The 26,983-nt window shown below is 45.3% G+C and overlaps 1 protein-coding gene across 3 annotated transcripts in view; it reads right to left on the bottom strand.

The window, feature by feature from the left end:
- The window catches only part of Slc39a14 (solute carrier family 39 (zinc transporter), member 14), a 50,206-nt gene that overhangs the window by 14,115 nt on the left and 9,108 nt on the right, over positions 1-26,983 (bottom strand). For all 3 annotated transcript variants that reach the window (XM_013034459.1, XM_013034460.1, XM_013034457.1), the window contains exons 2-3: positions 3,118-3,396; positions 188-374 (exon numbers count right to left, since the gene is read on the bottom strand). In XM_013034459.1, coding sequence (XP_012889913.1) covers positions 188-374; positions 3,118-3,381 — 451 coding nt within the window. In that variant the 5' untranslated portion in view covers positions 3,382-3,396. The remainder of the gene's footprint in view (positions 1-187; positions 375-3,117; positions 3,397-26,983) is intronic.

Genomic DNA, 26,983 nt, shown 5'->3' on the forward strand with positions numbered 1-26,983 from the left:
GGAGAGAGGAAGGGAGGGAAGGAAGGAGGGAGAAAGAAAGGAAGGAGCGAGGGAGGAGGGAGGGAGGGAGGGAGGAAGGAAGGAAGGAGGGAGGGAGGGCAGGCCCAAAAGTCCAACACCAAGGGCTCACCAGCCTGTGTGACCAGGGTCTGGCAATGTGGTCAAGCCATCAGTCCATCACACTCACCTTCAATGGCACTTGGTTTGCCCTCTTTGGTCTGCTCATTCTCCTCATTCTCTTGGTTCTCAGAGGCACAGGCCCGGGAATCCAGCTGCTGGAGAATGGTGGGGCAGAACTCCTGAAACTCAGTCATCCCAATCTGGGACTGTTGGCTGAAATTGTGGGCAGCAAAGAGATCTCTAGAACTGAAGCACTGAAATGACACAGAGGAAGAAAGACTCTCAGGAACTAATGGCTACTCTAATCAGCAACCTACTCAACACTCAAGAGATAAAAAGACAGATATGTCCAAATTGCAGGAAGTCTGCAGCCTTATGTGAAGAAATGGAAGGGTAAGTCTTCAAAAATGAAAAACACAGGGGCTGGGAAGGTGGCTCAGTGGTAGAGCGCTTGCCTTGCAAGCCTGAGGTCCTGGGTTCGATTCTTCTGTACCATATAAGCAAAAAGAAAGAAGCTGGAAATGGTGCTGTGGCTCAAGTGGTAGAGCACTAACTTTGAGATGAAGAGCTGAGGGACAGTGCCCAGGCCCAGAGTTCAGGCCTCATGACCAGACCCCCCCCCCTCAAAAAAAAAAAGAAAAGAAAAAGAAAAACCCACAGGGAAGTTCCATGTGCTGAGCACATCCATCTGTGAATGGTTTCAGGGCAAAGTTTTAGGAAGAACGAGTTTTTAATCATTATGACAAGGGTTTGGTTAAGAAAAGTACACCATGCCAGGTGTCAGTGGTTCATCCCTATAATCCTAGCTACTTAGGAGACTGAGATCTGAGAATCATGTTTCAAAACCAGCCCAGGTTCCCTCCCCCACCGTATAACCCCTGCTTTCACTGTATTTGTATAATTTGTGGAGGGGAAGGGAAAAAACAAATCCTTTAAATAGGGATACAGGTGGACCCATTTCAACAATGAGATGTACAAGTCGTTATGTCGAAAAACGAACTTTACAACTTTGGTGGGGGGGGAGGCTCAGGTAGCGGGGGCTGGCGGGGGGTAATGGGAAGGGATGGGAAGGGGAAACAAAGGAGGAGGCAACAATGCTTGATAAAAAATGTACTCGTTATCTTGACCAGGTAATTGTAACCCCTCTGTATGGTATTTTCACAATTAAAAAAAAAAAGCCAGCCCAGGCAGGAATGTCCATGAGACTCTTTATCTTCAATTAACTACAGAAAGACGGAGTGGGGCTGTGGCTCAAGTGATAGATGCTAGCCTTGAGCATAAAAGTTCAGGAACTGTGATCAGGCCATGAGTTCAAGCTCAAAGCCTGGCAAACATACACATCATTCAGATACCGAATGTGGCTACTCGTCACAACAGCCCAGGAAACTACCATGTTCAAATGCAGATTATGGATATTTCTGTGCAGTCCTGGCATGCTATAGAGTTCATCCTCCAAAGGTGGGGCTCCAGGACACCTCAGCAACAGTGGCACTGCCCAGTCAGACTCACACCTGGGCAACATTAGTCTCCTTGACCTTAAAGAATGGTCCTCAGCCTAAAGGAAATTGATGGAGGCAGGGAAGGAAAATCTAAAGATTCAAAGCTGACTGCAGAACAAGAAGGAAGGGCCAACCAACTGGAACATGCAGGCACCTTGGGAAGTATCAGCACGTGGTTCTCACATACCATGCTCTGGAAACTGCAATTTCACTAATTATACTTTATACATGAAGCCTCCGGTCTTTTCTGAGTTTAGACTGACCTTGGCTTACCTCTGAGAGTCAGCCCTCTGCAGGTGCTGATGACATAGGTTTCTGCATCTATAAGATTGAGGGCTGGCCTCTGGTGACCCCAGACTAAGACTACTGCTGCAGGCTCTAAGGCCCACACACAAGTCCTCTGAATTCAGGCAAGCTCACATACTCCATGGCCTCTGCTGCTATACTAGATTTCTTTACTGATGCAGACACCTGCCAAATAGAGCCACATGTAGCTCTGCATCCATGCTATGTGGTACCCCTGTCCACTTTTGTGTGTGTGTCTGTGTCTGTGTGTGCTGGTACTGGAGCTTGAACTCAGAGCCTGGGTGTTCTCCATTAGCTTTTTTGCTCAAGGCTGATGCTCTACCACTTGAGTCACATCTCCACTTCCAGCTTTTTGCTAGTTAATTGAAGATAAAAGTCATGTGGACTTTCCTGCCAGGTCTTTGAACTTCAATCTTCAGATCTCAGCCTCCTGCATAGCTAGGATTACAAACATGAGCCACTGTGCTTGATTCCCTTGTCTACTCTCTTATTACAGAGTGTTCATCCTTCAAAGGTATGGTTCAAGGACAGCTTATACACAAACTCTCCCTGACTATTCCAGCACATTCATCTCTCCCTCTCATTTCTGAATCCCCCAATTACTGTCCAGCCCATAAAATAGGATGCTTTGTTTTCATTCCAGCTAACTAAGCTCGCAGTCTTGAAAGCAAACTTAAATATGACAAGCTTCTCTGTTTCTTACAAACACCCAGTAAACACAGGAACAATGCAGATGTATAAAGATCCTGCTGGCTGGCTTCCTTTGGACTGCCACAAACAGCATTAGAATTATATTGGCCAAGATGGTCTAGAAGGGAGAACAAGACACAAGAGCCAAAAGACTTCTGTTCTCTGGGTTCTGGAACTGGTACTCCCAAAGTTCTCAGGGGACCTTGAGGATAATTCTTCCTGCCACTGGATAGAGTATAAGCCTCTTAGTAGACTCAAGTGGCCCATGTACAGCTCCAAAGAATAATACTTTGAGGGGTACTGAGAACCCGAGTTCATAGCTTCTCTCAATAAGGGCTTAAAGAACCACACTAGATGCCCAGACTGCACTGATCCTGATGGGTAAAAAGATCAAATGGCCTGTCTGCTGTCACTAAGACCTGCTTACCAAACTGCTCAGCCATCCTGCCCTGACAGGGCATTGAGAGGCCAGGGATGCTGCTGGCACAAAGGAAAGCCTTACCTTTGACAAGTTCCTGTGTCCCTGCTCAGGCTGAGTGACATTCTCCCGGCCTACTCCCACATCCAGGTGGTTGAGCAGGTCCTTCAGCTGTGGAAGGGTGAGGCTGCCATTCTTACTGTAGCGCTGCATGAGGTCCTCCAGGAAAGATGCAGCGCTGACCAGGGGAACTGCCTCAGAAGAGGCCTGAACCTGGAGAGCAGGTCTCCATAGGCTAAACAAGGCCAGCAGGAAACAGCCAGGAAGGGTGGGACACAGCAGCTTCATGGTGACCAGATGCACCTACAAGAGAGGAAAGCCAGGTAAAGGCAAAGCCTTCTTCTCTCCCTTCCACTACTATCTGTAGACCTTCTAGCCCCATGCCAACTACAGGGCTACTTCTTCCTCCCAGCCTGAGAAAAGCTTCATTGAAAAGGATAGAATGACAAGAAAGGGCAAAGCCAATATGTTTGACTAAATTTAGAACTTAAAAAAAAATTGAGACAGAGCACAGAGAGTTCACGTTTATGATCCTAGCTACTCAAGAGGCTGAGATCTGAAAACAGAGATTTGGAATCAGCCTGAGTAGACAAATCCACCAAGAGACTCTTATCTCTAATTACCCAGCAAAAAGCTGGAGTTCAAGTGGTAGAGTGCCAGCAATGAGGGTAAAAAAACCAAGCAAGATTTCAAGGAGCTGAGTTCAAGCCCCAGAACCAACACAAAAAAATAAATGAATGAATGAATGAGAACACATATTTAAAACTTGGATCACAGCAAGTACTGTGGTGTACACCTATAGTCTTAGCACTCAGGAGGATGAACATGAGGAGGTAAGGCCAGCGACATATCTGTCTCAATAACCCCTCCAAACTTGGACTCATACTATTTTACACTTATCATGAAAGTAAAATAGACTTTCGATTTAAACCTCGGAATAAGGATGTGGCTCAGTGGTAGAGTACTTGCCTAGCATGCATGAAGCCTGGGCTCAATACTGTTGCTAGAAATAGCTTGGGATGTCACATAGGAATAAGGATATCAACTTGAAGGGATGGCAAGGCAAAGCTTACTTTGTGTGTCATCAGCCAAAATTCTGGCAAGCAAGCACACAGAGGGAGCAGGCTGATCCTTTTTTATCCCTAACCCAGCAGGCCCTGCCCCTATGCTCACATTGGCTGAGCTCAGGTTCACAATCTACAAAAGGATATAGCTTAATTAAGCATGCAACTAAAATTCAAGGAGCATCTAACAGGATGTCTTAATTAAAGTGCTCAGGAAAAGGATGTATGTAACTAAAATGTAATTAATAAGGGCCAAAACAGAACCCTTCAGAAAAATAATTCTCTCAAGATTAACAGAAAGGAAACAAACTATTTTGATAGAAAAGATACTTGTCTTACAAATCCTCAGCACTATAAATAAAATTAAAATATAAAGTATTACCTCATGTTCATAAAGCTGACTAAATAGTAATGTATTGTCTGGTGGTTAAAAGAATGGGAGCCTTTGAAAAATTATGCGATAAACCCTTTAAAAGTACTATTTTACTTCTAGAACGTACCCTGATTAAAGTAACGAAAAAAGAAAAAGGATATATACCATAAGATGTTCGATCAACTTAATGGAATAACATGAAGCTATAAAAAGTATCATGAATATAAAGTTAAGTAAAAATATAAAATTAAATTGCAGAGTAAAGAACAACAGAAAAATGACAGCCGAGGTAGCCAGGCTGGCAATGTTTTTTCTTCTGTTAATCATTTCCCTTAGTAGAGTTATAACTTAATTAGTGACATAAGCAAACAGCCGCAGGGAAATGAGCCTCCCTGCTCCAGACCAGGAAGACCTCAAGTCACAGCAGTTTCCTGCCCCAGAACTAAGCATTCAGCTCTATCCCTCCCAGTGTGTCCCTCCACCTTGGGGGTCTTTGCTTCTGTCAGAGAAACAAGAGCTGAGTTGCTAAGAACCCTGAGTTGCTGGAACTCTGGCCCTGCCACTCTAGAGAAATGTATTCTCGGGTAAGTTATTTAATCAGAGACAACACAAAGCAACCTAGGACAGCCACGTAGCTTGCCATGGCTGTTACCATTAGATAGATTCTGCTTGAGTTTCCACTCTGCTGCTTACAAAATGGAGAAATAGCACTGGGCAAGTTACTAAGTTTCTTCCACCTCACTTTTTTTCATCCACTACAATGGTGCAGCCACGGCACTGGATTATCATGAAGATGGAATGGCTTAAGCCATGGCCAAGCTCTTAGAATCTGTTCATAAGAGCCAGGCACAGTGGTGCACACCAGTCATCTCAGCACCTAGAGGTTGAGACGGAAAGATCTCAAATTTAAGGCTAGCCTGGGCTACACAGTGAAACCTTGTATGCATGCATGTACACACACACACACACACACACACACACACACACACACACACACACGTATATATACACTAAGATAAACAAATGAATAAATAAACACATCCTGCTGTTATTATTTAAGCAGGGCTCCCCAGTTCTGGCTCTCAGCCCAAACATAAAACTGCTGATGAACTTGTCAGAAATAACCCTGTGGCTAACTTTACATTTGAATTCTGGGTCTGGGCACTATCTTGAGCTTCTTTTGCCCAAGGCTAGCTAGCATTCTACCACTTGAGTCACAGCTCCACTTCCTTTTTTTTTTTTTTGGTGGTTATTGGGAGATAAGAGTTTCACGGGCTTTACTACCTGGTCTGGGTTCAAATCATGATCCTTAGGTCTCAACCTCCTGAGAAGCTAGGCATGAGCCACCAGCACCTAGATAACTTTACTTTCAACTTAAAGTATTACAATGCTGTAGCACACACATCTTATAAATCTTCTACTATAATATAACCAGGGATAGTGGGCACTGGTGGCTCACGCTTGTAATCTTAGCTACTGAAGAGGCTGAGATCTGAAGATCTCTTAATTAATCACCAAAAAGCTAGAAGTAAAGCTGTGGTGCAAGTGATAAAGTATTAGTCCTGGGCAAAAATGTTAAGGGACAGGCCCAGGCCCTGCGTTACAAAGAAAATCAGGGACATCCAGGTTGCATACAGGTGGCATATACAGAATCTGGGGTCATAAAATGCCACTCCCCAACAGAATACAATTTAAGTCACACATGGATGAACTAGGTAACTTCAAAGATGGTTTGTAAAAGTCATAATCAGAGACTCAAAACTCTGAAATTTAATAAAAAGCTAAACATTGTAGTAAAGTCAGGAGTATCTTAGGCAAAAAATGACTACAACTGGGTGCTAGAGGCTTACGCTTGTGATCTTCACTAATCAAGAAGGCAGAGATCTGAGGATTATGGTTGGAAGCCAGGTCAGGTATAGTCTATGAGACTGATTCTCTTATTAACCAATAAAAAATGCTTACTGGATGCTGGCATAAACTGTAGAGTGCCAGCCATGAGAGAAAAGTCTAAGAGAAAGCATGATTCTGAGTTCAAGTCCTAGTACCCATACCAGAGAGAGAGAGAGAGACAGAGAGAGAGAGAGAGAGAGAAACTCATTGTTCAAACAAAGCAGTTCTCTACCCAGCCAGCATTGAATGGCCAACAACGTGTGCTATGCTGGCAAAATGAGGGCAGGACATGGGTTCAGGAAAGCAGAGATAAAGAGATGATGGGCAGTGGCTAGCATTTGCCATGGCCAGATTGTGCTAAACACTTGGCATTCATTGTTCCACCTTAACAGAATTTGGGGACCTGATTACTACTTCAAGAATAGGGAGCCAGGCACCAGTGGCTCACACCTATAATCTTAGCTACTCAGGAGGCTAAGATCTGAGGGTTGTGGTTCAAAGCCAGCCTGGGCAGGAAAGTTTGTGAAACTCTGATCTCCAATTAACCACCAGAAAACCAGAAGTGGTGCTGTGGCTCAAGTGGTAGAGTGCTCATCTTGAGCTGAAGCGCTGAGGGATAGCACCCAGGCCCAGAGTTCAGGCCCCACAACTTAAAAAAAAAAAAAAGAAGAGGGAAACTTGGTTTCAGATTAGGAAATATAGCCCACAGCCGGCAAAGCCAGAAATGGAATTCTTCAGGAACTGAAGCTGAGTTTGAATGACATTAGAGTCAACATGTCCTTAACTAGTGGGCACAGGGCATGAAGGCATAAAGGGCACTTTCTGGGCACCATGGAAAAGCACAAAGCACAGCATGCCTCGGAGCAGATCTTCATCAGCTTCAGGTGCCACCCTAGATCCAGGCTTGGCTGCCCTGTAGAGCTAGAAAAGGGAACACACAGGGTGTCTCAAGACCAAGAATCAAGAACAGAGTATTATTCTTACTGCAAATAAAGTTCTCAATTTATCAGTGGCACCTCAGGACACAATGAGAAAGCAAACAAAACTGCTTTAAGTGTAGGCTCCCTGGGGTGGCTGTAGCAGTTCACAGCTGGATGGGCAACCAGGGGGAGGTGGGCATTTATACAGTGTTTCTTCTCAGTGGGCCCCCATCCCCTATGTGGCTGCTAAGGCATCTTGGATGAAGCTTCTCCCAGATAACCTTTCCTCCCTTGCTCACCCTGCCAGCCTGGCTGCTCATTCCTCTAGGGAACAGGCTGCTTTGGGCTTTTGCTCACACTCCCAGGACAGAACTGGGGCTCCATAATCCAGGACAGCCCCCACAGGGCAGGCAGAGTCAAGCAGGCAGTCCTGCCACATGAACCCCACTTGAGAGCTAAACTCACCCTGCAAAGGCTCAGGGACAGTAAGGAGCCTAGGGCGGTCCTGGAGCTGCTGAGGACACACTCCAGACCCAAGCAGACCTGATCATTTGGCAGAAATGAGAGGGGTGCTTTCTGCACCAATGGAGATATTTTCCCTCCTTTAACTGTAAGTTGTTCTTAGCAAACCCAAAGTTTATACAAGGTTCTTTGGAGAGAAGAAAACAAGAAAGAAACCACACACAGCTCTTGCCACAGCTGGGAGGGCAGGTCTGGGCAGTGGGCTTTGCCAGTGGCAGCAGGAAGCCCGCCTGCTCCATGTGTGGCCAGAGACCGAGCCAGCTGCCCTCAAGGGCAGAGGACATTTGCCAGGAGTGCTCTTCCTAGCAGAGGCCAAAGACAAAGGTCCAGTGTGGCACTGGAGCAGGCCTGGACTGCTGGAGCGAAGATGAAGTCTGTGCTCCTTTGTCCACTGGGCTCAGAGTCTGAGAAGTAAACTATTCCAGTACCTTGGGTCTGTCTCCAAGTATGAGACCTGGTGTTCCAGGGAGAATGAAAGACAAAGCAGAAAGTCAGCAAGACATTTGGTCTAGAGCCTTCTGAGGAGCTTGCAACATTTCCCTGAGATCCTTCCAGGGGTCCAGGAGCATGTCGTCCTAGATGTGGCAGTTCTGCTGGGCACATTTACTGCTAAGTTTCCCATGCTCTCTGGGCTTTTTAGCCCTGTGTCCCTTCTTAGAGAGGGCATTTACTTTTCCTTGAAGTGACCAGACTGTTCCTAAGGCCAACAAGATGTGTTCTTGAAGATCTTCCTCCAACTCCCTTTGTGCCCGCAACATTGTTGGGAGCACAGTACACAAGGATGATTTGAGGGCACAGGAGAGGGGTGGAAGAAGCCATATTAATAGAAATGTCTCTCCAGGTAACAATGCTCGATAGGAAATGTACTCATTACCTTACTCATGTAACTGTAACCCCTCTGTACAGTATCTTTTTTTTGGGGGGGGGATCCGGTCATGGGGCCTGAACTCTGGGCCTGGGCACTGTCCCTCACCTCTTTAGCTCAAGGCTAGTGCTCTACCACTTGAGCCACAGCACCACTTCTGGCTTTTTTTTCTTTTTGCTTATGTGGTGCTGAGGAATCGAACCCAGGGCTTCATGAATGCAAGGCAAGCGCTCTACCACTGAGCCACCTTCCCAGCCCTGTACAGTATCTTTACAATAAAATATATACACAAAAAAAGAAATGTCCCCCCCCAAACAAGGATGAACAAATATAACAGTGGTACTTACTGAACAGTATGTGGAAAATGAACGGCACACTAGACAGTATGTGAAAAATGAACTTGTAGGTGGAGATGGGAGGGAAAACTGGGAGAGAGTGATGGAAGGGAGACATGGTTCAAAAACACTTGTACTGGCTACTGATTCATGTAACTGAATTTCCTTTGTGTATCAACTCTACAAAAACAAAACACAAATTTTTTTAATTAAAAGAAAGAAATGCCCCCCCCCCTCCACTATTGCTTTTATCACTCACTGGCCCTGGTGAATTATCTTCAGCTTTCTGCTTGTCATCTGAAATTCCATGGACATAAAAAGAGAGCCCTGTTTCTCCTACGTGTCTCTCAGGAGAGACTGTGAGGCACCTATGGTTTCTATCCATCAACTAGATGTCACAGAAGGGCTCTCACCACCATCTTAGAGTTCTGGCCCAGGAAAAAATTTACTTATGCAGAAAACCTTAATGCAGCCAGGACTTCAAGTGTCTGTCCCCACCCATTCCAGGGTTGTGTGACCTGTCAGATGACAAGCTAACCACTAACATCAGGGTCTTGGTGACAGGGGCTTACTGGCCTCCCCCTACATTATGGATTCCTATCTGGCCATGTGATCACTCCCACCAAGGAGATCCAGGGAAAACAGCATCAAGTCCTTGAGCCTACAGAACTGTGAGCTAAATAACCCTTTTCTTTATAAAGTACCCAGACTCGGGTATTTCTTTTTTTCTCTTTGTCGGTCATGGGGCTTGAACTCAGTGCTGTCCTTAAACTCTTTTGCTCAAGACTAGCACTCTGGGCTAGCCATACACCATTGAGCCATATACTATGTCCAGTTCTCTGGTGGTTAATTGGAGATAAGAATCTTAAGAAGACTTTCCTGCCTGGCCTAGCTTTGAACCATGATCCTCAGATCTCACCCCTGAGTATCTATGATTATAGGCATGAGCAACCAAAACCCAGCTCGGGTGTTTCTTTATAATATAAAATAGATTAATACAGAAATACACTTATAGTTCTATGAATATTTTTTAAAAGAGAAAGTATGTTGAAGAAGTATACTGATTTCCACTAAGATGGAAAATTGACATAGCAGTACAATTTTTTCCTTTCCTTCATAGGAAGCAAAATGAGTTTAAAAATAGCAAAAAAGGCAGGCACCAGCTGCTCACCCCTGTAATCCTAACTACTCAGGAGGCTGAGATTGGAGGATACTGGCTCAAAGCCTACAAAATCCAACAGCCAATAACCAAGCAAAAGGGTATAAACAGATACTTTAAAATCAGCCAGGAAGAGGGGCTAGGAAGTTGGCTCAGTGGTAGAGTGCTTGCCTTGCATGCCTGAGGCCCTGGGTTTGATTCCTCACATAAGCAAAAAGAAAAAGGCCGGAAGTGGTGCTGTGGCTCAAGTGGTAGGGCACTAGCCTTGAGCTGAAGAGCTGAGGGACACAGTGCTCAGGCCCAGAGTTCAGGCCCCCACAACCGGATCAAAAAAAAAAAATAATCAGACAGGAAGAAAAGAATAAAGGTGTACTACATACTGCTTACCTACCCTTTCCCGCAAGCCCAAAAGAAAAAAAGCAGAACTTGGACAATTCTCACTAAGATCTCCAAACCTGAGGAAAGGTAAACTGCCACCAATTTTTGTCCATGTGGAGTGGTGCGAGAGACTAATGAGGGAGATTAAAGTAGAACAGCCAGGCACCAGCAGTTCACGCCTCTAATCCTACCTACTTGGGAAGCTGAGATCTGAGGATACCAGTTTAAAGCCAGCATAGACAGACAAAACTTACCTCCAGTTAAACAGCAAGAAGTTGGAAGTGGAGGTACAGCTCTAGTGGTAGAGTGCCAGCCTGGAGCGATAAAGTCAGGCAAGAGTGCAAGGACCTGAGTTCAGTTCAAGCCCCAGTACTGGAGTCTCTCTCTCATTCTCTCTCTCTCTCTCTCTTTCTCTCTCTCTCTCTCTCTCTCTCTCTCTCACACACACACACACACACACACACACACACACTCACACAGTAGAGAAATGGGCTGACTCTCTAAGTCCACATACTGACCTGGGGAAAGTACCCAATTTCAGAGAGTCATCTTTTCCTCCCTCCTTCCTCCCATTTATTCCAAAATGAATAGAATACAAGTCCCAAACAAGAAGGCTCAACCACATTATCACAGGGACCCTCCCAAATCCCAGAGCAGAAGACAGACAGACTCTCTTTCTCTCTGTCTCTCTCGCTCTCTCTCTCTCTCACACACCCACACACACACTCTCACTCACTCACTCACTCTCCCCAGACCACACACTGTAAAGTATGGCCCTTAGCATACCTGTGGTTAAGGTGTTAGACAAGCAGCCCCAAGTTGGTAGAAGGAGAGTTACTTGTTTTTTATGATCTACATACAGAACATCTGAGCAGAATAGAACCAGCATGAACATGATGAAAAAGCGGGTGCTGGGGTGCAGCTCAGTGGTACAGAGTTTGCCAAGCAAGCAGGCAGCCCCGGGACTGATCCCACTACCCACCCCACACACATAAAAAGGCAGGGAAGCATCACAAAGACAACCAACTCACTAAGACACCTCCAGAGGAGGCACTGTACAGAGATGAAACCATACTACAAAATGAGACAAAGATAAATAGGACATCACTAATAAGTGATTGTAACTGGATAACCAAATTCTACCAGTAATTCAGAAGAGAATACATTAAGGAAAGCTGGAGACAACCGCAGGGAACATAGGTGGAAGAGACCAATAGAAGCAAACAGGAACAGAGACATCAGTACCAAGATACCTGGTACTCCCAAGAATAGAATGGAAGACATGTTCAAAGGCCCAGGACACAGTATTGCTACACATGGGCTGTACTCCATGCTACTAAGCTGTACTCATCACGACAGAATTTTTTTTGTGGGGTGGGGTGGGGGTAGGGGTCAGTTGTGGGCTTGAACTCAGGGCCTGGATGCTGTTTTGTTCAAGGCTAGTACTGTACCATTCTGAGTCACAGCTCCACTTCTAGCTTTTTGGTGCTTAACTGGAGATAAGAATCTCATGTACTTTCCTACCCCTACTGGATAGGGATTTCAGTCTCAGTCGCCTAAGGATTACAAGCATGAGCCACCAGCCCCCGGTCAGAAAAATCTTTATTTTACATAATCCATTGTGAAAATTAATAAACTTAACTAAGACCACTTTTTTGGCTTGGTTTTTGTTTTGTTTTTTTTCCAGTTGTGGGGCCTGAACTCTGGGCCTGGGTGCTGTCTCTGAGTTCTTCTGCTCAAGGCTAGCACTCTACTACTAACTAGAGCCACAGTGCCACTTCTGGCTTTTTCTGTTTATATGGTGCTGAGGAATCGAACCCAGGGCCTCATGCATGCAAGGCAAGCGCTCTACCACTGAGCCACCTTCCCAGCCCTGGCTTGGTTCTATGAAACAAGATCTCACTACACATAACCCAATCTGCCCTTGAACTCTATCCATGATGCTGCCTTAGCCTCCCTAGTACTGAGTGCTGGGGTTACTAGTGTACGATATCATGCCCAGACTTAAGTGGGGGAAAATTCAGACTATCTTCCTTATGGTATCATTCAGTATCAGGGGATGTAAGGATGTCTATACAATTCTAAGGGAAAGAAAATATGGACCTAGAATATTATTATTATTATTATGGCCGTGGGGCTTGAACTCCGGGCTTGGGCGCTATCCCTGCACTCTTCAGCTCAAGGCGAGTGCTCTACCGCTTGAGCCACAGCACCACTTCCAGTTTTCTAGTGGTTAATTGGAGATAAGAGTCTCATGGACTTTTCTGCCAGGCTGGCTTTAACCATGAATCTCAGATCTCAGCCTCCTTAGTAGCTAGGATTACAGGTGTGAGCCACCAGAGCCCGGCTCTAGAACATTATTAATTGTTAAGATTTTGTACAGATTTGTTTAAGATACCAGGCAGAAATCTCCAACTATGAAAGAATTCAGAGAACAAATCAGTTTCCTTGCTAGGAAGAAAATGATTTCACAGTGAAATGTAGTTAATAGCACAGTAATAAAATTAAAAGAAGACTGGTAGTATGGTTCAGTAATAGAGTGCCTGAGGCCATAGTTTTTTTGTGTTGGCTTTTGGTGTGCATGTGCCAGTGTTATAACTTGAAATCAAGGTCTCACACTTTCATTCAGTTTTCTTGTTCATGCTTGGCACTCTACCACTTTAACCATACCTCCAGTCCAGCTTAGAGATAAAAGTCTCTTGGATGTATCTTCCTGGACTGGCTTCAAACCTCAATCCATGGTTTTGATCCACAGCACAACAAATGAAGAAATAAGCAAACAAAGAGTTCAAGAACATTGAACCATGACAATGTGACTGCTAAGTGTGAAAAACACTTAAATAAGAAATAACAATAATAGCGGGCACCAAGGGCTCACGCTTGTAATTCTAGCTACTGAGGAGGCTGAGATCTGAGGATCTCAGTTTGAAGCCAGCCCAGGCAAGAAAGCCTGTAAGACTTTTATCTTCAATTAACTACCAAAACACCACAAGTGTGGAGCTGTAGCTCCAAGTGGTAGAACTCTATCTAGTCTTGAGCACAAAAAGCTCAGGGACAGTGCCCAGGCCCTGCATTCAAGCCCCAGGACATAATAACTTAACAACAACAATAATAATGATATTATGGGTACAAGATACAATCTAAATGTTACAAAAATGGAAATTTCAATAGTATAATTAAAATGATCAGGATATGATCATTTTAATTCACAGCTAACAGCCATTTCACAGCTAACAGTCATTACAAACTTTGAAATGAAAACACAAAAGTACAGATAGGGCTCACAAGTTATTTTCTAAATTATCTTTCATAAATAATGCATTTCTTTAAAGCTTAATAGTTTTACTTTAATCTCACTGCAATTTCTTTTTCTTTGTTCACATTCAAAGAAATTTTAAGTCTATTTTAAGTTTATTAAGTCTAAGAATTTTAAGTCTATTTCTCCATAACCCAATAGCCTGATATTGATGACAGATATCTCTGCATGATCATATTCAAAGTGTTTTTGGTGTTGCTTTCTCTTTTTGCTGTTGTTGTTGGGTTTTTTTGCGGGGGGTCCAGTTGTGGGGCCTGAGCTCTGGGCCTGGGCGCTGACCCTCAGCTCTTCAGCTCAAGGCTAGCGCTCTACCGCTTGAGCCACAGCACCACTCTGGCTTTTTTCTTTTTGCTTATGTGGTGCTGAGGAATAGAACCCAGGGCCTCAGGCCTGCAAGGCAAGAGCTCTACCACTGAGCCACCTTCCCAGCCCGCTTTCTTTTTAACTTCAGTCCATATGGGTGCAGTAGTCTAAGATGGGTGCACATAAAATCACAAGTCAGAAAAACTTTCTAAGTATGGTTCAAAATTTAGAACTCATAGAAGTCAGCACTTATACATCTCATTACAAAAACTGTCCAAGTGCTCTTTTTCCCTAGCTACATGCCCCCAACACTTTTGTGTTTACTGCTTTGTTTTTTGTGACAGAGTTTTAGTAATTTTGTCTGAGCTGGCCTTAAACCTCAGTCCCCCCACCCTACAATCCCAAGTAGCTCGGGTTACAGGCATGTGTTGTCACTTTCATCTTAAAAACTTCCAAGCAGTCTCCAAATACTTAGGAATATTCTTGACATTTCTAGTCAAACAAACATCAATACAGTCACTTGTGTAAGTTCTAGTATCTTCAACCAGAAAACCAGCAATCTTGCAGTCTAGTATTGCGACAAACACTTCTCCAGAGTCTTCTCTGCAAGTACTTCAAGAAAAACTATCCAGCCTATGGCCCTCCACTCACTCACCAAAAGAACATCCCTAAGAACAGGCAGCCACTCTCACCCCATAGGAGCTATCCCCGGCTGGAAGCTTTACCCAAGCGCAAATACCACAGTTTGAACAGAGCCTGGCTCAAAAGCATTCAATGAGCCAGTTCTCCAGCCTCCTTTGACCCTCCTACCTAGTTAACTGCTCACTCTCCTACATACCCTTAAAGGCTATGCTCTCTGCTCCCACTTCCTAAGCCTCAGGCTTTGGCTGGACTAAAGGCCACCCAGAGTGGGAGAGTTTCACAGATAGATGTGCTGGAGGTGGTAGGCAGTGCCCCATTTCTTCTCCCCAAGAAAATTCATACTGCTGGGAGGGGCAGGATGAGAACACTCAACAACAACAACAAAAAACCCACAGTGATGATGATCCAGAAGCAGAAAATAAAATTAGAACCGGCAGCCTGCTGCTCATCAACCAATATTTGCTGAACCCCCTGTGTGTGTGTCAGCAGCAGTGGGAGGAAGCTATGAGGCCAGAGACTAGTGGTCAGGACAGCCAGCATAGATAGGCCCAGAATGTTTATTTTGTTCCATGCTGAGCCCAGAGTGGGTTTAATGGTGGACAGGCCCAAGGCTGAAGTCAGAATTGGAGGAAAAGCACATGCTGGGACTTCAGCCCAGCCAGGAGTTGGGGCCTGAGGAAGCCAGGAGGACTTCCAAAACTAACTGAGTCAGGCAGCTGAGGACAGGAAAGGGGCTCCTCGGAGCTAGCCAGCACTCCCCACCCAACAGCCCATTCCACCCATGCTTGGCCTAGTTCAGTCACCCTTCTCATCATTCACCCATCAACAGTTCCCAGACACTTGATTGCAAAAGTCTGACCTGTTGTGCTGGTAAGTTCACTCCTGTTTGCCAGACCATAGGGTCCAGCATGCGGCTTAGGAAATACGGTGCTCATATCCCCCACTTACATCACCCACTAGCAAAAAAAAAAAAAAAAAAAAACCCTGGCTTTCTCGGGGTCAATGAAAAAAGGCATGTTCTAGCAGCTAAATCATCAGATACCACGGTGAGTCAGAGCGAGAGCCAAAGGTGGGGGCTGCCCCTTGCATACTGTCTGCAGTGCACAGTGGCGCTGTGGAATGACCGTGCTCATGGGGGGAAGGCAGAGGTAACCCGCACAGCACTTAGCTCATGCAGCCCCTCCCCAGTTCCATCTTCTGGGTGCCACATACTCGCCCTCACCTTGTCCCAAATGCTTTTTCTCAGAAGTCATCTCAGCTAGTCCCTCTTCCAGAAAGCCATGGACAATTCCCATTACTTCTCCCCTACTACTTTAAACTGAGTTAAGTTCTCGCCCTGGAAGCTTCTCTAACTAGTTTTTATTCCTTAAAAATCAAAGAGGTCCTCACCTACTATACCTTCTATATTTCCCCCAACTCCTTTCCTGGGTCCTACACCATGCTAGGCATGAAGGGGCCAGAAGCAGAGAATTTTTGCTAGAAGATGAGAAGTGCACTCTTGTCACCTGTATGACCCCCCACAGCCTGAAGAAGAATACAACACTTCTTCCATAGGTACCCCATCCCCCAGGCCCACAGGCCACGTGTCCCCCCCCCATCATCTGTAGTCAGCTGTCAGGGTGATGGCTTCCTTCTCCTCTAAGTTCCCCTTTATCTTGAAGTTCACTTATACTAATTGAGTTAAAAGCTATTTTATACATATCAGGCTTAGAACTCAGTCCAGGAGTTCATTCATCCAACATATTCCTTTCCCTTGGTTACCAGGAATAATTACCATGAATTAAGCTACTCACTGGGATGGAAAGGAAGCACTGAGTACCTGACCTTATACAGCAGGAACACAAACATTGGAGAAATCACTGACAGCATAATGACAAGGCAATGCAGAGCTCAGGGTCCTGGTGGGCAGGCTAAGCAGAAGGAGATTCTGCATAGGCTATTAAATGGCCCGAAGACTGATGGGTACTTAAGAGACAGGCTCTAGGCTAAGCACCCAGAGAGTACACCCAGAGCCTGGGAGATGCTGCCTCCTTAGCCATTAGTAGCTAAGCTGCCTGTGCTAGAATTCTGCTGCCCCTATCAGAGACCACTCCAACAAAATGGATGTCCCAGGGTCCACATTGAGGAAGAAGGGCCAGCCTCTTTCCACCGGCTGTGTTAAAATTCAAGGCCATCCCAGGATTGAGACCTTTTCTCAATAGCTGGGCTTGGCAGTATGGGTCTGTCATCCCAGCTACAAGAGGAAGTGTAAAATAGGAAGATTGTGCCTATGAACTGAGACCCTACCTACAAAATATCCAGTGCAAAAAATGGCGGGAGGCATGACTCAAAGGATATAGCACTGTGCGGAAAAAGAAGTCGAGAATGCTTGTCTCCTAAGCATGAGGTTCTGAGATCAAATCCTACCACCTCCAAAAGAAACCAGTCAGGGCTGCTCTGCAGGTCACATGAAGGTGAAGAACCTTCATGGTGTTGGGCAGGCAGCATCTTACACGCTCACTGTGGGGTTTTGAGGGGTGAGCTGTTGATGATGAGATGCCGAGCCTTAAGCATGCTAGGCAAGTGTTCCATCACTGAGCTACATTCCAGTCCTTGATTTTTATTTTATTTATTTATTTATTTTGGTCAGTCATGGGGCTCAAACTTTGGGCCTGGGTGCTGTCCAGTTGAATCCAAAGATCAAATCTTCGTTTCAGGCTTAACAGCAATCCTAGCCTGGCACACTTGCCCTTCCCCAAGAGGGCTTCAGGCCTCAGAGGATACAAGCAGAGTCAGAAAAGACCACCTGACCCCAGCACTATTAACAAGTTGGCCCAAGTACCCTACTGTAGAAACCACTCAAAAATGTTAGCTCCAGTTCTCTGGCAGCAACACTTGGCAAAATTTGCCCTCAAGGCCTCTGCCTGCATTGCTCCACCTGCCAAGACTGCCTCCATCCTGCCCCTCCGGCCCTCCTGCAGGCCTGCTCAAGTCCCATTTCTCAAAGACTATGACCTGACCTGGCCAGTCTTCACAGCTAAGATGCTGAAATGCCCCGCTCTGTGTGTATACACGTGTTTGCATGTATGCACGGCAAGGCTGCACATTTCTCAAGAGAAATAGCTCTGGAGCAAGGGCAGCACCATCACCCACTAAGTGTGAAACTGGCCCGGTTATGTGCTTTTAGATGAGCGCTCTGGTGATCTTGGAGGAGGCCTTGGATCCGAGCCTTCCCTCCACTTCCTGCACTTTAACAAAATGGGGCAAGAAGGAATGCCAGGCTCCCTTCCTGCCCGGCACCAACATTCCTACATGGATACTGCCCACCGGCCTGTGACCTGGCACCCTGTGCTTTCACCTTCTTAGTGATCACAATTCTTATCCACAGCCTGATAAGTGAGCCCTGTTCCCATGAGAAAGAAAAAAGAAAAGGGCCAATTTCTAAAGTGGCTTAGAAAGGTGGCAACAGAAGAAATGATAATCACAATCATGAATCATAATTTCTCCAGCTCCTCTCCCACTGTCTGTCCCTCCCCTCCCCCCCAGCACATTCTCTGACCAAGGCCACAGAAAGCTATCATCCAATTACTGAGGCAAGGCCTTCCACATCCTCTGCTCACTACATTGTGGGGCTCGTCATGGAGCAAAGCATCCGGCTCCCTAAGATACCACACACCCAGAAAGAGACCACTCCTTCCAGCTACCTGTGCCTTGCTTTCCTGTACTGGTCCAGCTTTTATCACACATCAGTTTGATCAGATAAAGGCCTGCTGTGCACTGGGCAGACATCTGCGTTCTCGCCTTCTCATCAGGCATTACTTGGTTCTGGGCCCCGTGCTCCCTCCAGAATGCCCCGCCTCTCCCGTCACACCTGCATTTTCCAATCTTCACTTCCCCACTGGGGAGTGTCAGAAGGCTGCACCTGCTCCAGCTGCTCCCCTAGCCTGGGTGTGGCTGGATAGGAAAAGTGGTTTCTCTTTCTTTCCTTTTGCTGAACTCAGCTCAGCTTGATTGTCCTCCAACAACTCTATGACTTGAGCCATGCCCCCAACAATTTCTACTCTATTCTATTCTATTCCAGGACAGACTTCCCTGGAACCAGCCTCCCCATCCTCCTCGGTTTCAATGTCAAGCAGTCTTAGAAACTTGGAACAGGTTTAAGTTTCTTTTTTTTTAGTTCCTACCTCCCCCTCCCCCATGGAAGGGACATTAAATTCTGGGCTTCTTGAACCTCACCCTCAGCCCATTTGGATTTAGTTTATTTTTCAGATAGGGTTTCTCACTCTCACCAGAGCTGATTTTAGACTGTGATCCTCCTACCTCTACCTCTACCTGCCTCCCAAGTATTTGGGATTATAAAAATGCATCACCACACCCACCCTTAGAGGCTTATAACTGTTGGGCTTAACAATCTGATGAAATTGGCAGGAACTTCCTAAGTACTCATTGTGTGGGTATGCAAATCCAAAATACTTATTTAAAAAGGCATAACCTCACTCTGGGTAGCATTATGCATGGTCACAAGGTCAAGGGTGAAACACAGGCTTGGTGTCTTCTCAAAGCTTTCCCAGGTAAGGTACAAAGTTGACAACAGGAGGTCCCTATCCCTCTTCCCTCCTGATTGGCCCATCTCTGCCCTGGCCAGAGCTCTGGGGAGCAGCTGAGAACCCCAATGGATTCCAGGGCAAAGGCAACCAGATTTCTAGTTGTTATCACACTAAAGCCGTAGATCAGGGCCACATGGTCCAAGTTTCAATTTTTCAGGTTATGATGGTTGTTTTCAGAAAAGATCATACAAAAGAAGTATCATCTTCATAAATATGGCTGCTTATACCTTATTTCTATGTGCCCTCTCCTCCCCCTCCTACACTGCTTTCCTATTAAAAAGGGATCAACATTCTAACAGGACTTAAAGGCTTACCCTTTCCAGCCAACACTAACCCCAAGAGGCAATCGGATTGTCACACAGAAAGGGTTCTTGATTGTGGTTTGTATCTTGGAGACAAGCTCAGGTTTGGATGACTTTCAACCCCAGGGAAGAAGAAAGGATGGACCTAAGCTTTGTTATAAATATACTATTCACCAAAAACCTGTAGACAACCCAAAAGCCCCTGAACAAGAGTATACTGGCTGGGCAAAGTGCAGGTGATTCTCAAGAAGGAACTTGAATATGTGAATCTGAATGTGTGCAACCAAGCACACATTCAGAGATTTCATTTATTTATTTATTTTTGGGTCCAGTCGTGGGGCCTGAACTCTGGGCCTGGGCGCTGTCCTTCAGCTCTTCAGCTCAAGGCTAACACTCTACCACTTGAGCCACAGCGCCACTTCTGGCTTTTTTCTTTTTGCTTATGTGGTGCTGAGGAATCAAACCCAGGGCCTCATGCATACAAGGCAAGCGCTCTACCACTGAGCCACCTTCCCAGCCCCACATTCAGAGATTTTAATAACAACTGCCTTTTCAACACTTTTTTCTTGAAGACCTTCTCCAGGAAAAGCTGGAAGGACTGTCTCAATCTGAAGATGGGGAAAACCCATCCAAGCTTTCCTACTAAAACCAACAGAGCACAAGAAATCTGAGTGGTAAAATGTTGAAATATCAGTTAAAATAGAATTTCCTAACTGGCCTTCCAGTTACCCCTCTACTATTAATCCCCAACAAATAGACATCATATACTCAAATCTTCTAGCTACAACCTTAATGACTCATTCTCCTAACATATAAATCTGGCTGGGTTTGGTAACTCAAACCTGTAAGTCTAACTACTCAGAATGCAGAGATTGGCAGGATGGAAGATGGAGGCTAACCCTGGCAAAAAGTGAAACAAGACACATCTCAAACAATAGAGCTGGGCCAGAGAGTCTATGTATGTACCTGTCATCCACACGAGTTAAGAGGCATATATAAATAGGATCAGGGTCAAGATAGCCTGGTCAAAACCATGAGACCCTATTTGAAAAATACTAAGGCAAAAAGGGCTCAGGTGGTAGCTAAAGCAGTAGACAACCTGTTCAGTAAGCACAAGATAATGAGTTCAGAGCTCAGTTACAATCAAATTAAACAAAACAAAGGAAAGTATGGATTGGATTATAGTTTGACTTTCCAGTTAAAGTAGATGGAACTCTAACCTCTCATTCCAGACCCTTGCCTACCCAACTAGCTCTGTGGTAGACCCTTCTGACTGGTTCAGCACCCAAGCCTTCTTTCTGTCTCTTTAACCCACCAAGCTCTTCTGATCTCAGAGTCTTTGCACTTCCTGTAACCTGGGCCTAGAAGGCTCTGGTCAATATCTTTGTAACAGGCTTGGTTCAAAGGTCTCCTCTGGTGTTGAAGGTCACTTTGTACCAAAACAAAAACAAACAAAAACAAAAACCTTTCTCCTAGTCGTTCAGAACTCTAGCATCCTACTTCATTTCCTCTAAGCACAAATCATTTTCCAAAATTCTTCCTCTCTCATGATATATATTAGCTGTCTCCTCTTACTAGATAGATAGTAAAACCCCATAAGGGCAGAAACTGGGCTCCTATTTGATTCCTGGAGCCTGGCACATTGTCAGTCTCCAGTGAACACCCAAGACTGGGTTCCCTCTGCCCATTTATGGGCACCACACAGCTGGGCTTCTCTTCGGTGTCTGGGATTCAATAAACCACATCAGCCTGGGGGGTGGGGGGTGGAGGAAGCCCCTCTCATGAAGGGCCACTTCAGGGAGCTGAAGATCCCAGATGACAAGTTAGGTAGCCTATGGTGGGGTGCAGGATCCAAAAGAAGGTAGAGGAGAGAGGGAGGCCCAGGTAGACAGCAAAGGTACCCAGGATGGACATCATCTGATAATCCCAGCAAAAAGGAACATTTTACCTTTCTGTACAGCAAGGGAAGAAAAAGGGAAACCCATGAGTACTGGCTGTCTCTAGAATTTCTCAGCTACTCATGGAAACTCTGAGTTTCCTCCCATTACGCACACAACCCCCAGGACTTGCCAACAGCAGAGAAAGGCTGGGGGAGGGGGCTTGGCAGTGGCTGCCAGGAAGAGGGTGTGTGAGTGAAAGTAAGCAAGGTCACAGCTGCGCTGGTCCCCAGAGCTCACATCCAGTCACCACAGCCACCCATGGCCAAGGACTCTGCCACATGGGTCGGCTGGCAGTTAGCAGGGCAGCCAAAGAGGGACGGGCAAGGACAACACGGGATATCTGTTCTCAGGGCTGGACAGGCTGTCCCACAGGGAACTTTGGTCAGCTGCCCGGGTCTGGGGGAGTGGATGCCTCTGTACTTTTTGCACCTTTCTGGGAAAGGAGATGGGAATCACATGGCTTACTGCCCTGGAAACTACCCAGGGACCTAGTATCCTGACAACCTGCCCAGCCTGTCACATGGGAAGTACCCGACTCTGGAGGGGAGAGGGGATGAGAAGTGGAGAATGATGCTTGGGCTGGGGAGGGCAGCGCACAGGACACATCACCTGGGAGCAGAGCCAGCCTTCCCGCAGGCCAGCATGCTGCCATTGGTTCCAAGCCCTGTACTCTGTGCTCTAAGAAAACAAGCATCCCTGGGGACTGGCAGGGGAGCCCTCTGGCTTCCAGGAAAGGACAGACAAAGTGCAGGGCCTTCATGACTGACAGACCCGTTTGGACTTGCAGTAAAAGAAGTGAAAGATCCCCAGCTGGTAAGAGCTGCTGCCTTCCTGGAGGAGGAGGAGCACTCAGGAAAGCTGTTGGCCTCTGTGGCCCACATGGAACAGGCACAGGAAAGGGCCCCCAAAGAACAGAGAGGATCTTCTCAAATTAAGATCCAGGGATGAATTGGCAGGGACTGCAGTTCACCAATATTTAAGGGCTGACTGAGGGTTGAACGTCTCTTACCCAAAATGACTGCTATCAGAAGCTGCTCAGGTTAAAAAAAATCAGATTTGGGAACAGTTGCATGGACTTTCTTGGGTTTTAGAAATTTATTTGTTTCATACACACCTTGTAACATAGTCTGCAGGTAGTTTAAGATTTGTGTGTGTGTGTGTTGGTCCTGAGGCCTGAACTCAGGACCCAAGCACTGTCCCTGAGCTTTTTGACTCAAGGCTAGTAGTGCTCTACCATTTGAGCCATAGCTCTACATGCTTTTTGGTAGTTAATTAATTGGAGATTAGAGTCTCACAGTTGTAGATAACTTTTTTTTTTGCTTGATCTTGGGGCTCAAACTCTGGGTCTGGGCACTGTCCCTGATCTCTTCAGATCAAGGCTAGCAATTTCTAGTGTTCTAGTGGTTTATTGGAGATAAGAGTCTCATGGACTTTCTTGCCTGGGGTGGCTTTGAACCTTGATCCTCAGATCTCAGCCTCCTGAGTAGCTAGGATTATAGGTGTGAGCCATCAGCACCCAGCTACTTTTTTTTTTTTTAAGGATTTTGTGAAAAGGTTTCAGTGTGTAGTCTTCCATTTGTTTTACATTGGCATTCAAAAAGCTTTGGGTTTTGGAACATTTCAGATCTCAGATTTTGAACATTTACTCAATTCCATACTCCTATTCCCTTTGAGTATCTATTTCACTGAATTCTCATCGATGCTAAAGATTAGTTAGAATATTCCAACTCTGCCAATGTGACACTAAAAAAAAATGACTTTATAGTTCTGGTAATTTGTACTTCTTTCACTCCCAGTTTGGCTGAACACATTTTTAACTTTATAAACATTAATATTTTTGTTTTACAAATTTGCTATGGCTCTGCTTTGTTCATGCTTGCTCAGTTTGCTCAGTTACATTCATCATCTTTTACTGGTTTAAGAGTTTACTGGACAATGAAAATATTAACCTTCTGCTGTATGTTTAAATAATCTTTTGTGTGTGTGTGTGTGTGCTGCTCCTGGACTTGAAACTCAGGGCATGGGCTCTTTCCCTAGGCTTCTTTGGCTCGAGACTAGCATTCTACCACTTGAGCCACTGTGCCACTTCCAGCTTTTTTTCTAAATAGTTAATTGGCGATAAGAATCTCATAGACTTTCCTGCCCAGACTGGCTTCAAACCGCTATCCTCAGATCTCAGCCTCCTGAGTAGCTAGGATGACAGGTATGTGCCTGGAAAAACTTCTTAATTAGTTGTTTTGCCTTTAATTTTTACTAACTGGTATAAGTGACACAATTTTTAAACAGAGGTGAGATTTAAAAAAAAAAAAGTCACCATTTTCCTTTAAGGCTCTGATTCTAATAGCATGCTGGGAAAAGCCTTTGTCACCCTGAAATAAGATTGCCTGCATTTCCTTGCACTTTAAAAACTTAAGTTTCACCCAGGCCCTAGTGGCTTACTCTTGTAATCCTAGCTACTCAAGAGGCTGACATGGGACAATTGTGGTTCAAAGCCAGCCTGGGAAAAACCTCTATGAGACTCTTATCTTCAATTAACCAGCAAAAAGCTGGATTTGAATGGTAGAACACCAGGCTTGAGTGAAAAAAGCCAAACAAGAATGTGAGGTCCTGAGTTCAAGCCCCAGTACTGCCACATATGTAGAACTTAGAAAGAGGATCTCATTTTATTTTTTTTCTGGTCAGCCAGTTATCCTAGTATTGTTTAGTAAGTAACTGACCTCTTTTGAAAACCTAGAAGCTGTTTCTGAGTGGTAAAAACTAGAAGTAAAGCCAGTCACGTCCTGTGTACTGGAGCCACATAGTGCTGCTCCACGTGTGGTCCATATGCATTTTCCCCTTCTCCTTCCTGACTGCGAGAATAAGCTAGAGGGTGACAAGCACCAAGGACATATATGGAAGATGGCAGAGCAGAAAGACAAGTGAGAAGAGCCTGGGTCTCTTCAGGCACCAATCGGGCATACTGGCCTCCAGACTGCTCATCTCCGGAGACTTAAAACACCAGCACTGTTTAGACAGTCATTCCCAGCTATACCACACACTTGTATGCACACCACTCCTTCCTCTTTAGTTTTATAGTAATGGCAACAAGAACCGCTAGGATTTATTGCTGTTGCCAGGTATGTACCATGCTGAGCAGTTTGCATTATTTCATTTAATCTTCCCAGCATTTTACAGCGTGTCCCTAAGTACAAGATGTATTGCTAGCCAGGCGCTGGTGGCTCACGCCTGTAATCCTAGCTACTCAGGAGGCTGAGATCTGAGGATCGCGGTTCAAAGCCAGCCAGGGCAGGAGAGACCATGAGACTCCTATCTCCAATAAACCACCAGAAAACCGGAAATGGTACTGTAGCTCAAGTGGTAGAGCGCTCGCCTTGAGCTGAAGAGCTGAGGGACAGCGCCCAGGCCTAGAGTTCAAGCCCCATGACCAACAAAAAAAAAAGATGTATTGGTGACAGATTTTCAAAATAGGGGGAAAAAAGACTGTATTAAGTATACCCATCAACAACACACTTCCCTATTTTGAAAAATACAATAGTAACAGTTTGAGGTGATCAATATGCCAATTTCCCTGGCCTGGTTAATAGATTTTGTTGATATGTATTGCCATATTATACCTTATACGGCCCCCCTAAATATGTTATCGCGTGTCAGTTTTATTATTTATCTTGCAGTACTAGTGTTTGAACTCAGGACTTTTTTGTGTGTGTGTGCCAGTCCTGGGGCTTGAGCTCAGGGCCAGGGCACTGTCCCTGAGCCTCTTTACGCTCAAGGCTAGCACTCTACCATAAGCCACAGTGCCACTTCTGGCTTTTTCTGTGGTACTGAGAAATCAAACCCAGAGCTTCATGTATGCTAGGCAAGCACTCTACCACTAAATCACCTTCCCAGCCCTGAACTCAGGACTTTTCTGCTCAAGTACCAGAATCTTGCAGATTCCTGCCTTGCAAGTAGCTGAGATTATAGGTATGAACTACTGGTGCCAGGCCAATTTTGGTGGTTTTTTCCTTTTTTAAGCTAAATTTTGTCAGGTGACTTTTTAAAAAAAATAATAATTTACAAACAACCAGCGGGATGCTCATGACACATATATAATTCTAGCGACTCAGGAGGCTGACATTTGAGGATTGAGGTTCTGAGCCAACCAAGGCAGACAAATATGACTCTTATCTCCAATTAGCGAACAAAAAGCCAGAAATGGAAGCATGGCTCACGTGATAGAATGCCAACATTGAGCAGAAAAAGCCAAGAGAGATCCTTGAGTTCAAGCCCAGGTATCAGCAAAACATAAAAAAAAAATAATCAAGGAAATGTGGTATCACCCCACTTTACAGATGAAGATACTGAGGCTGAGAAGGGAAGAAGCTGGTATGATAGTGTGTGCCTATATTCCTAGAACATGGGAAGGGAAAGCAGGAGGATGTAAGTTCATGGCCAGTAGGAGAAACAGAGTGAATTCAAGGCCAGCCTGACCTATACATACAATAGACCTTGTCACCCAAAAAATGAAAAAAGAAAATTCACACATGAAGAATGAAAGAACTGATTCAAAGACATACTACAAAGTGGAGCCTGGTAGTACACACTTATAATCCCAGCTACTTAGGAAGCTGAGGCAGAAAGATCACAAGTTCAAGGCCAGTTTGGGCTACCTAGTGAGACTTCATTTCAAAAACAAAGATAGGGACTGGGAAGGTGGCTCAGTGGTAGAGCACTTGCCTTGCATGCATGAGGCCCTGGGTTCCATTCCTCAGTACCACATAAGCAAAAAGAAAAAAGCCGGAAGTGGCGCTGTGGCTCAAGTGGTAGAGCGCTAGCCTTGAGCTGAAGAGCTGAGGGACAGTGCCTAGACCCAGAGTTCAGGCCCCACAACCGGACCCAAAAACAACAACAAAAAAAAAACCCCAAAGATATACAATAACAATTCAGAAAATAATACTATTTGCTAATTACTACAACACATACTGAGGTCTGTTTTGGGGCTTTGTACTTTTTTTTTTTTTGACATAGGGCTTGAACTCAAGACCTTGGTGCTTTCCCTGAGCTTTTCTGCTCAAGACTAGTGCTTTACTACTTTGAGCCACAGTACTACTTCCAGTTTTCTGGTGGTTAATTAGAAATAAGTCTCAGTCTCTGGCGAAGCTAAGATTACAGCTGTGAGCTACTGGTGCCCAGCCGGACTTTGTACTCCTGATTGTTCCATTTATCCATCCTAGGTCAATGACACATTTTTCTTCCTTTAGTGAAGTAGGTCACAAGCTTCTTTTTAAAGTTGTTCATGGCTATTTTTCTACATAT

This window comes from Dipodomys ordii, unplaced genomic scaffold (genome assembly GCF_000151885.1).
Source record: "Dipodomys ordii isolate 6190 unplaced genomic scaffold, Dord_2.0 Scaffold189, whole genome shotgun sequence".
Classification (NCBI taxonomy): domain Eukaryota; kingdom Metazoa; phylum Chordata; class Mammalia; order Rodentia; family Heteromyidae; genus Dipodomys; species Dipodomys ordii.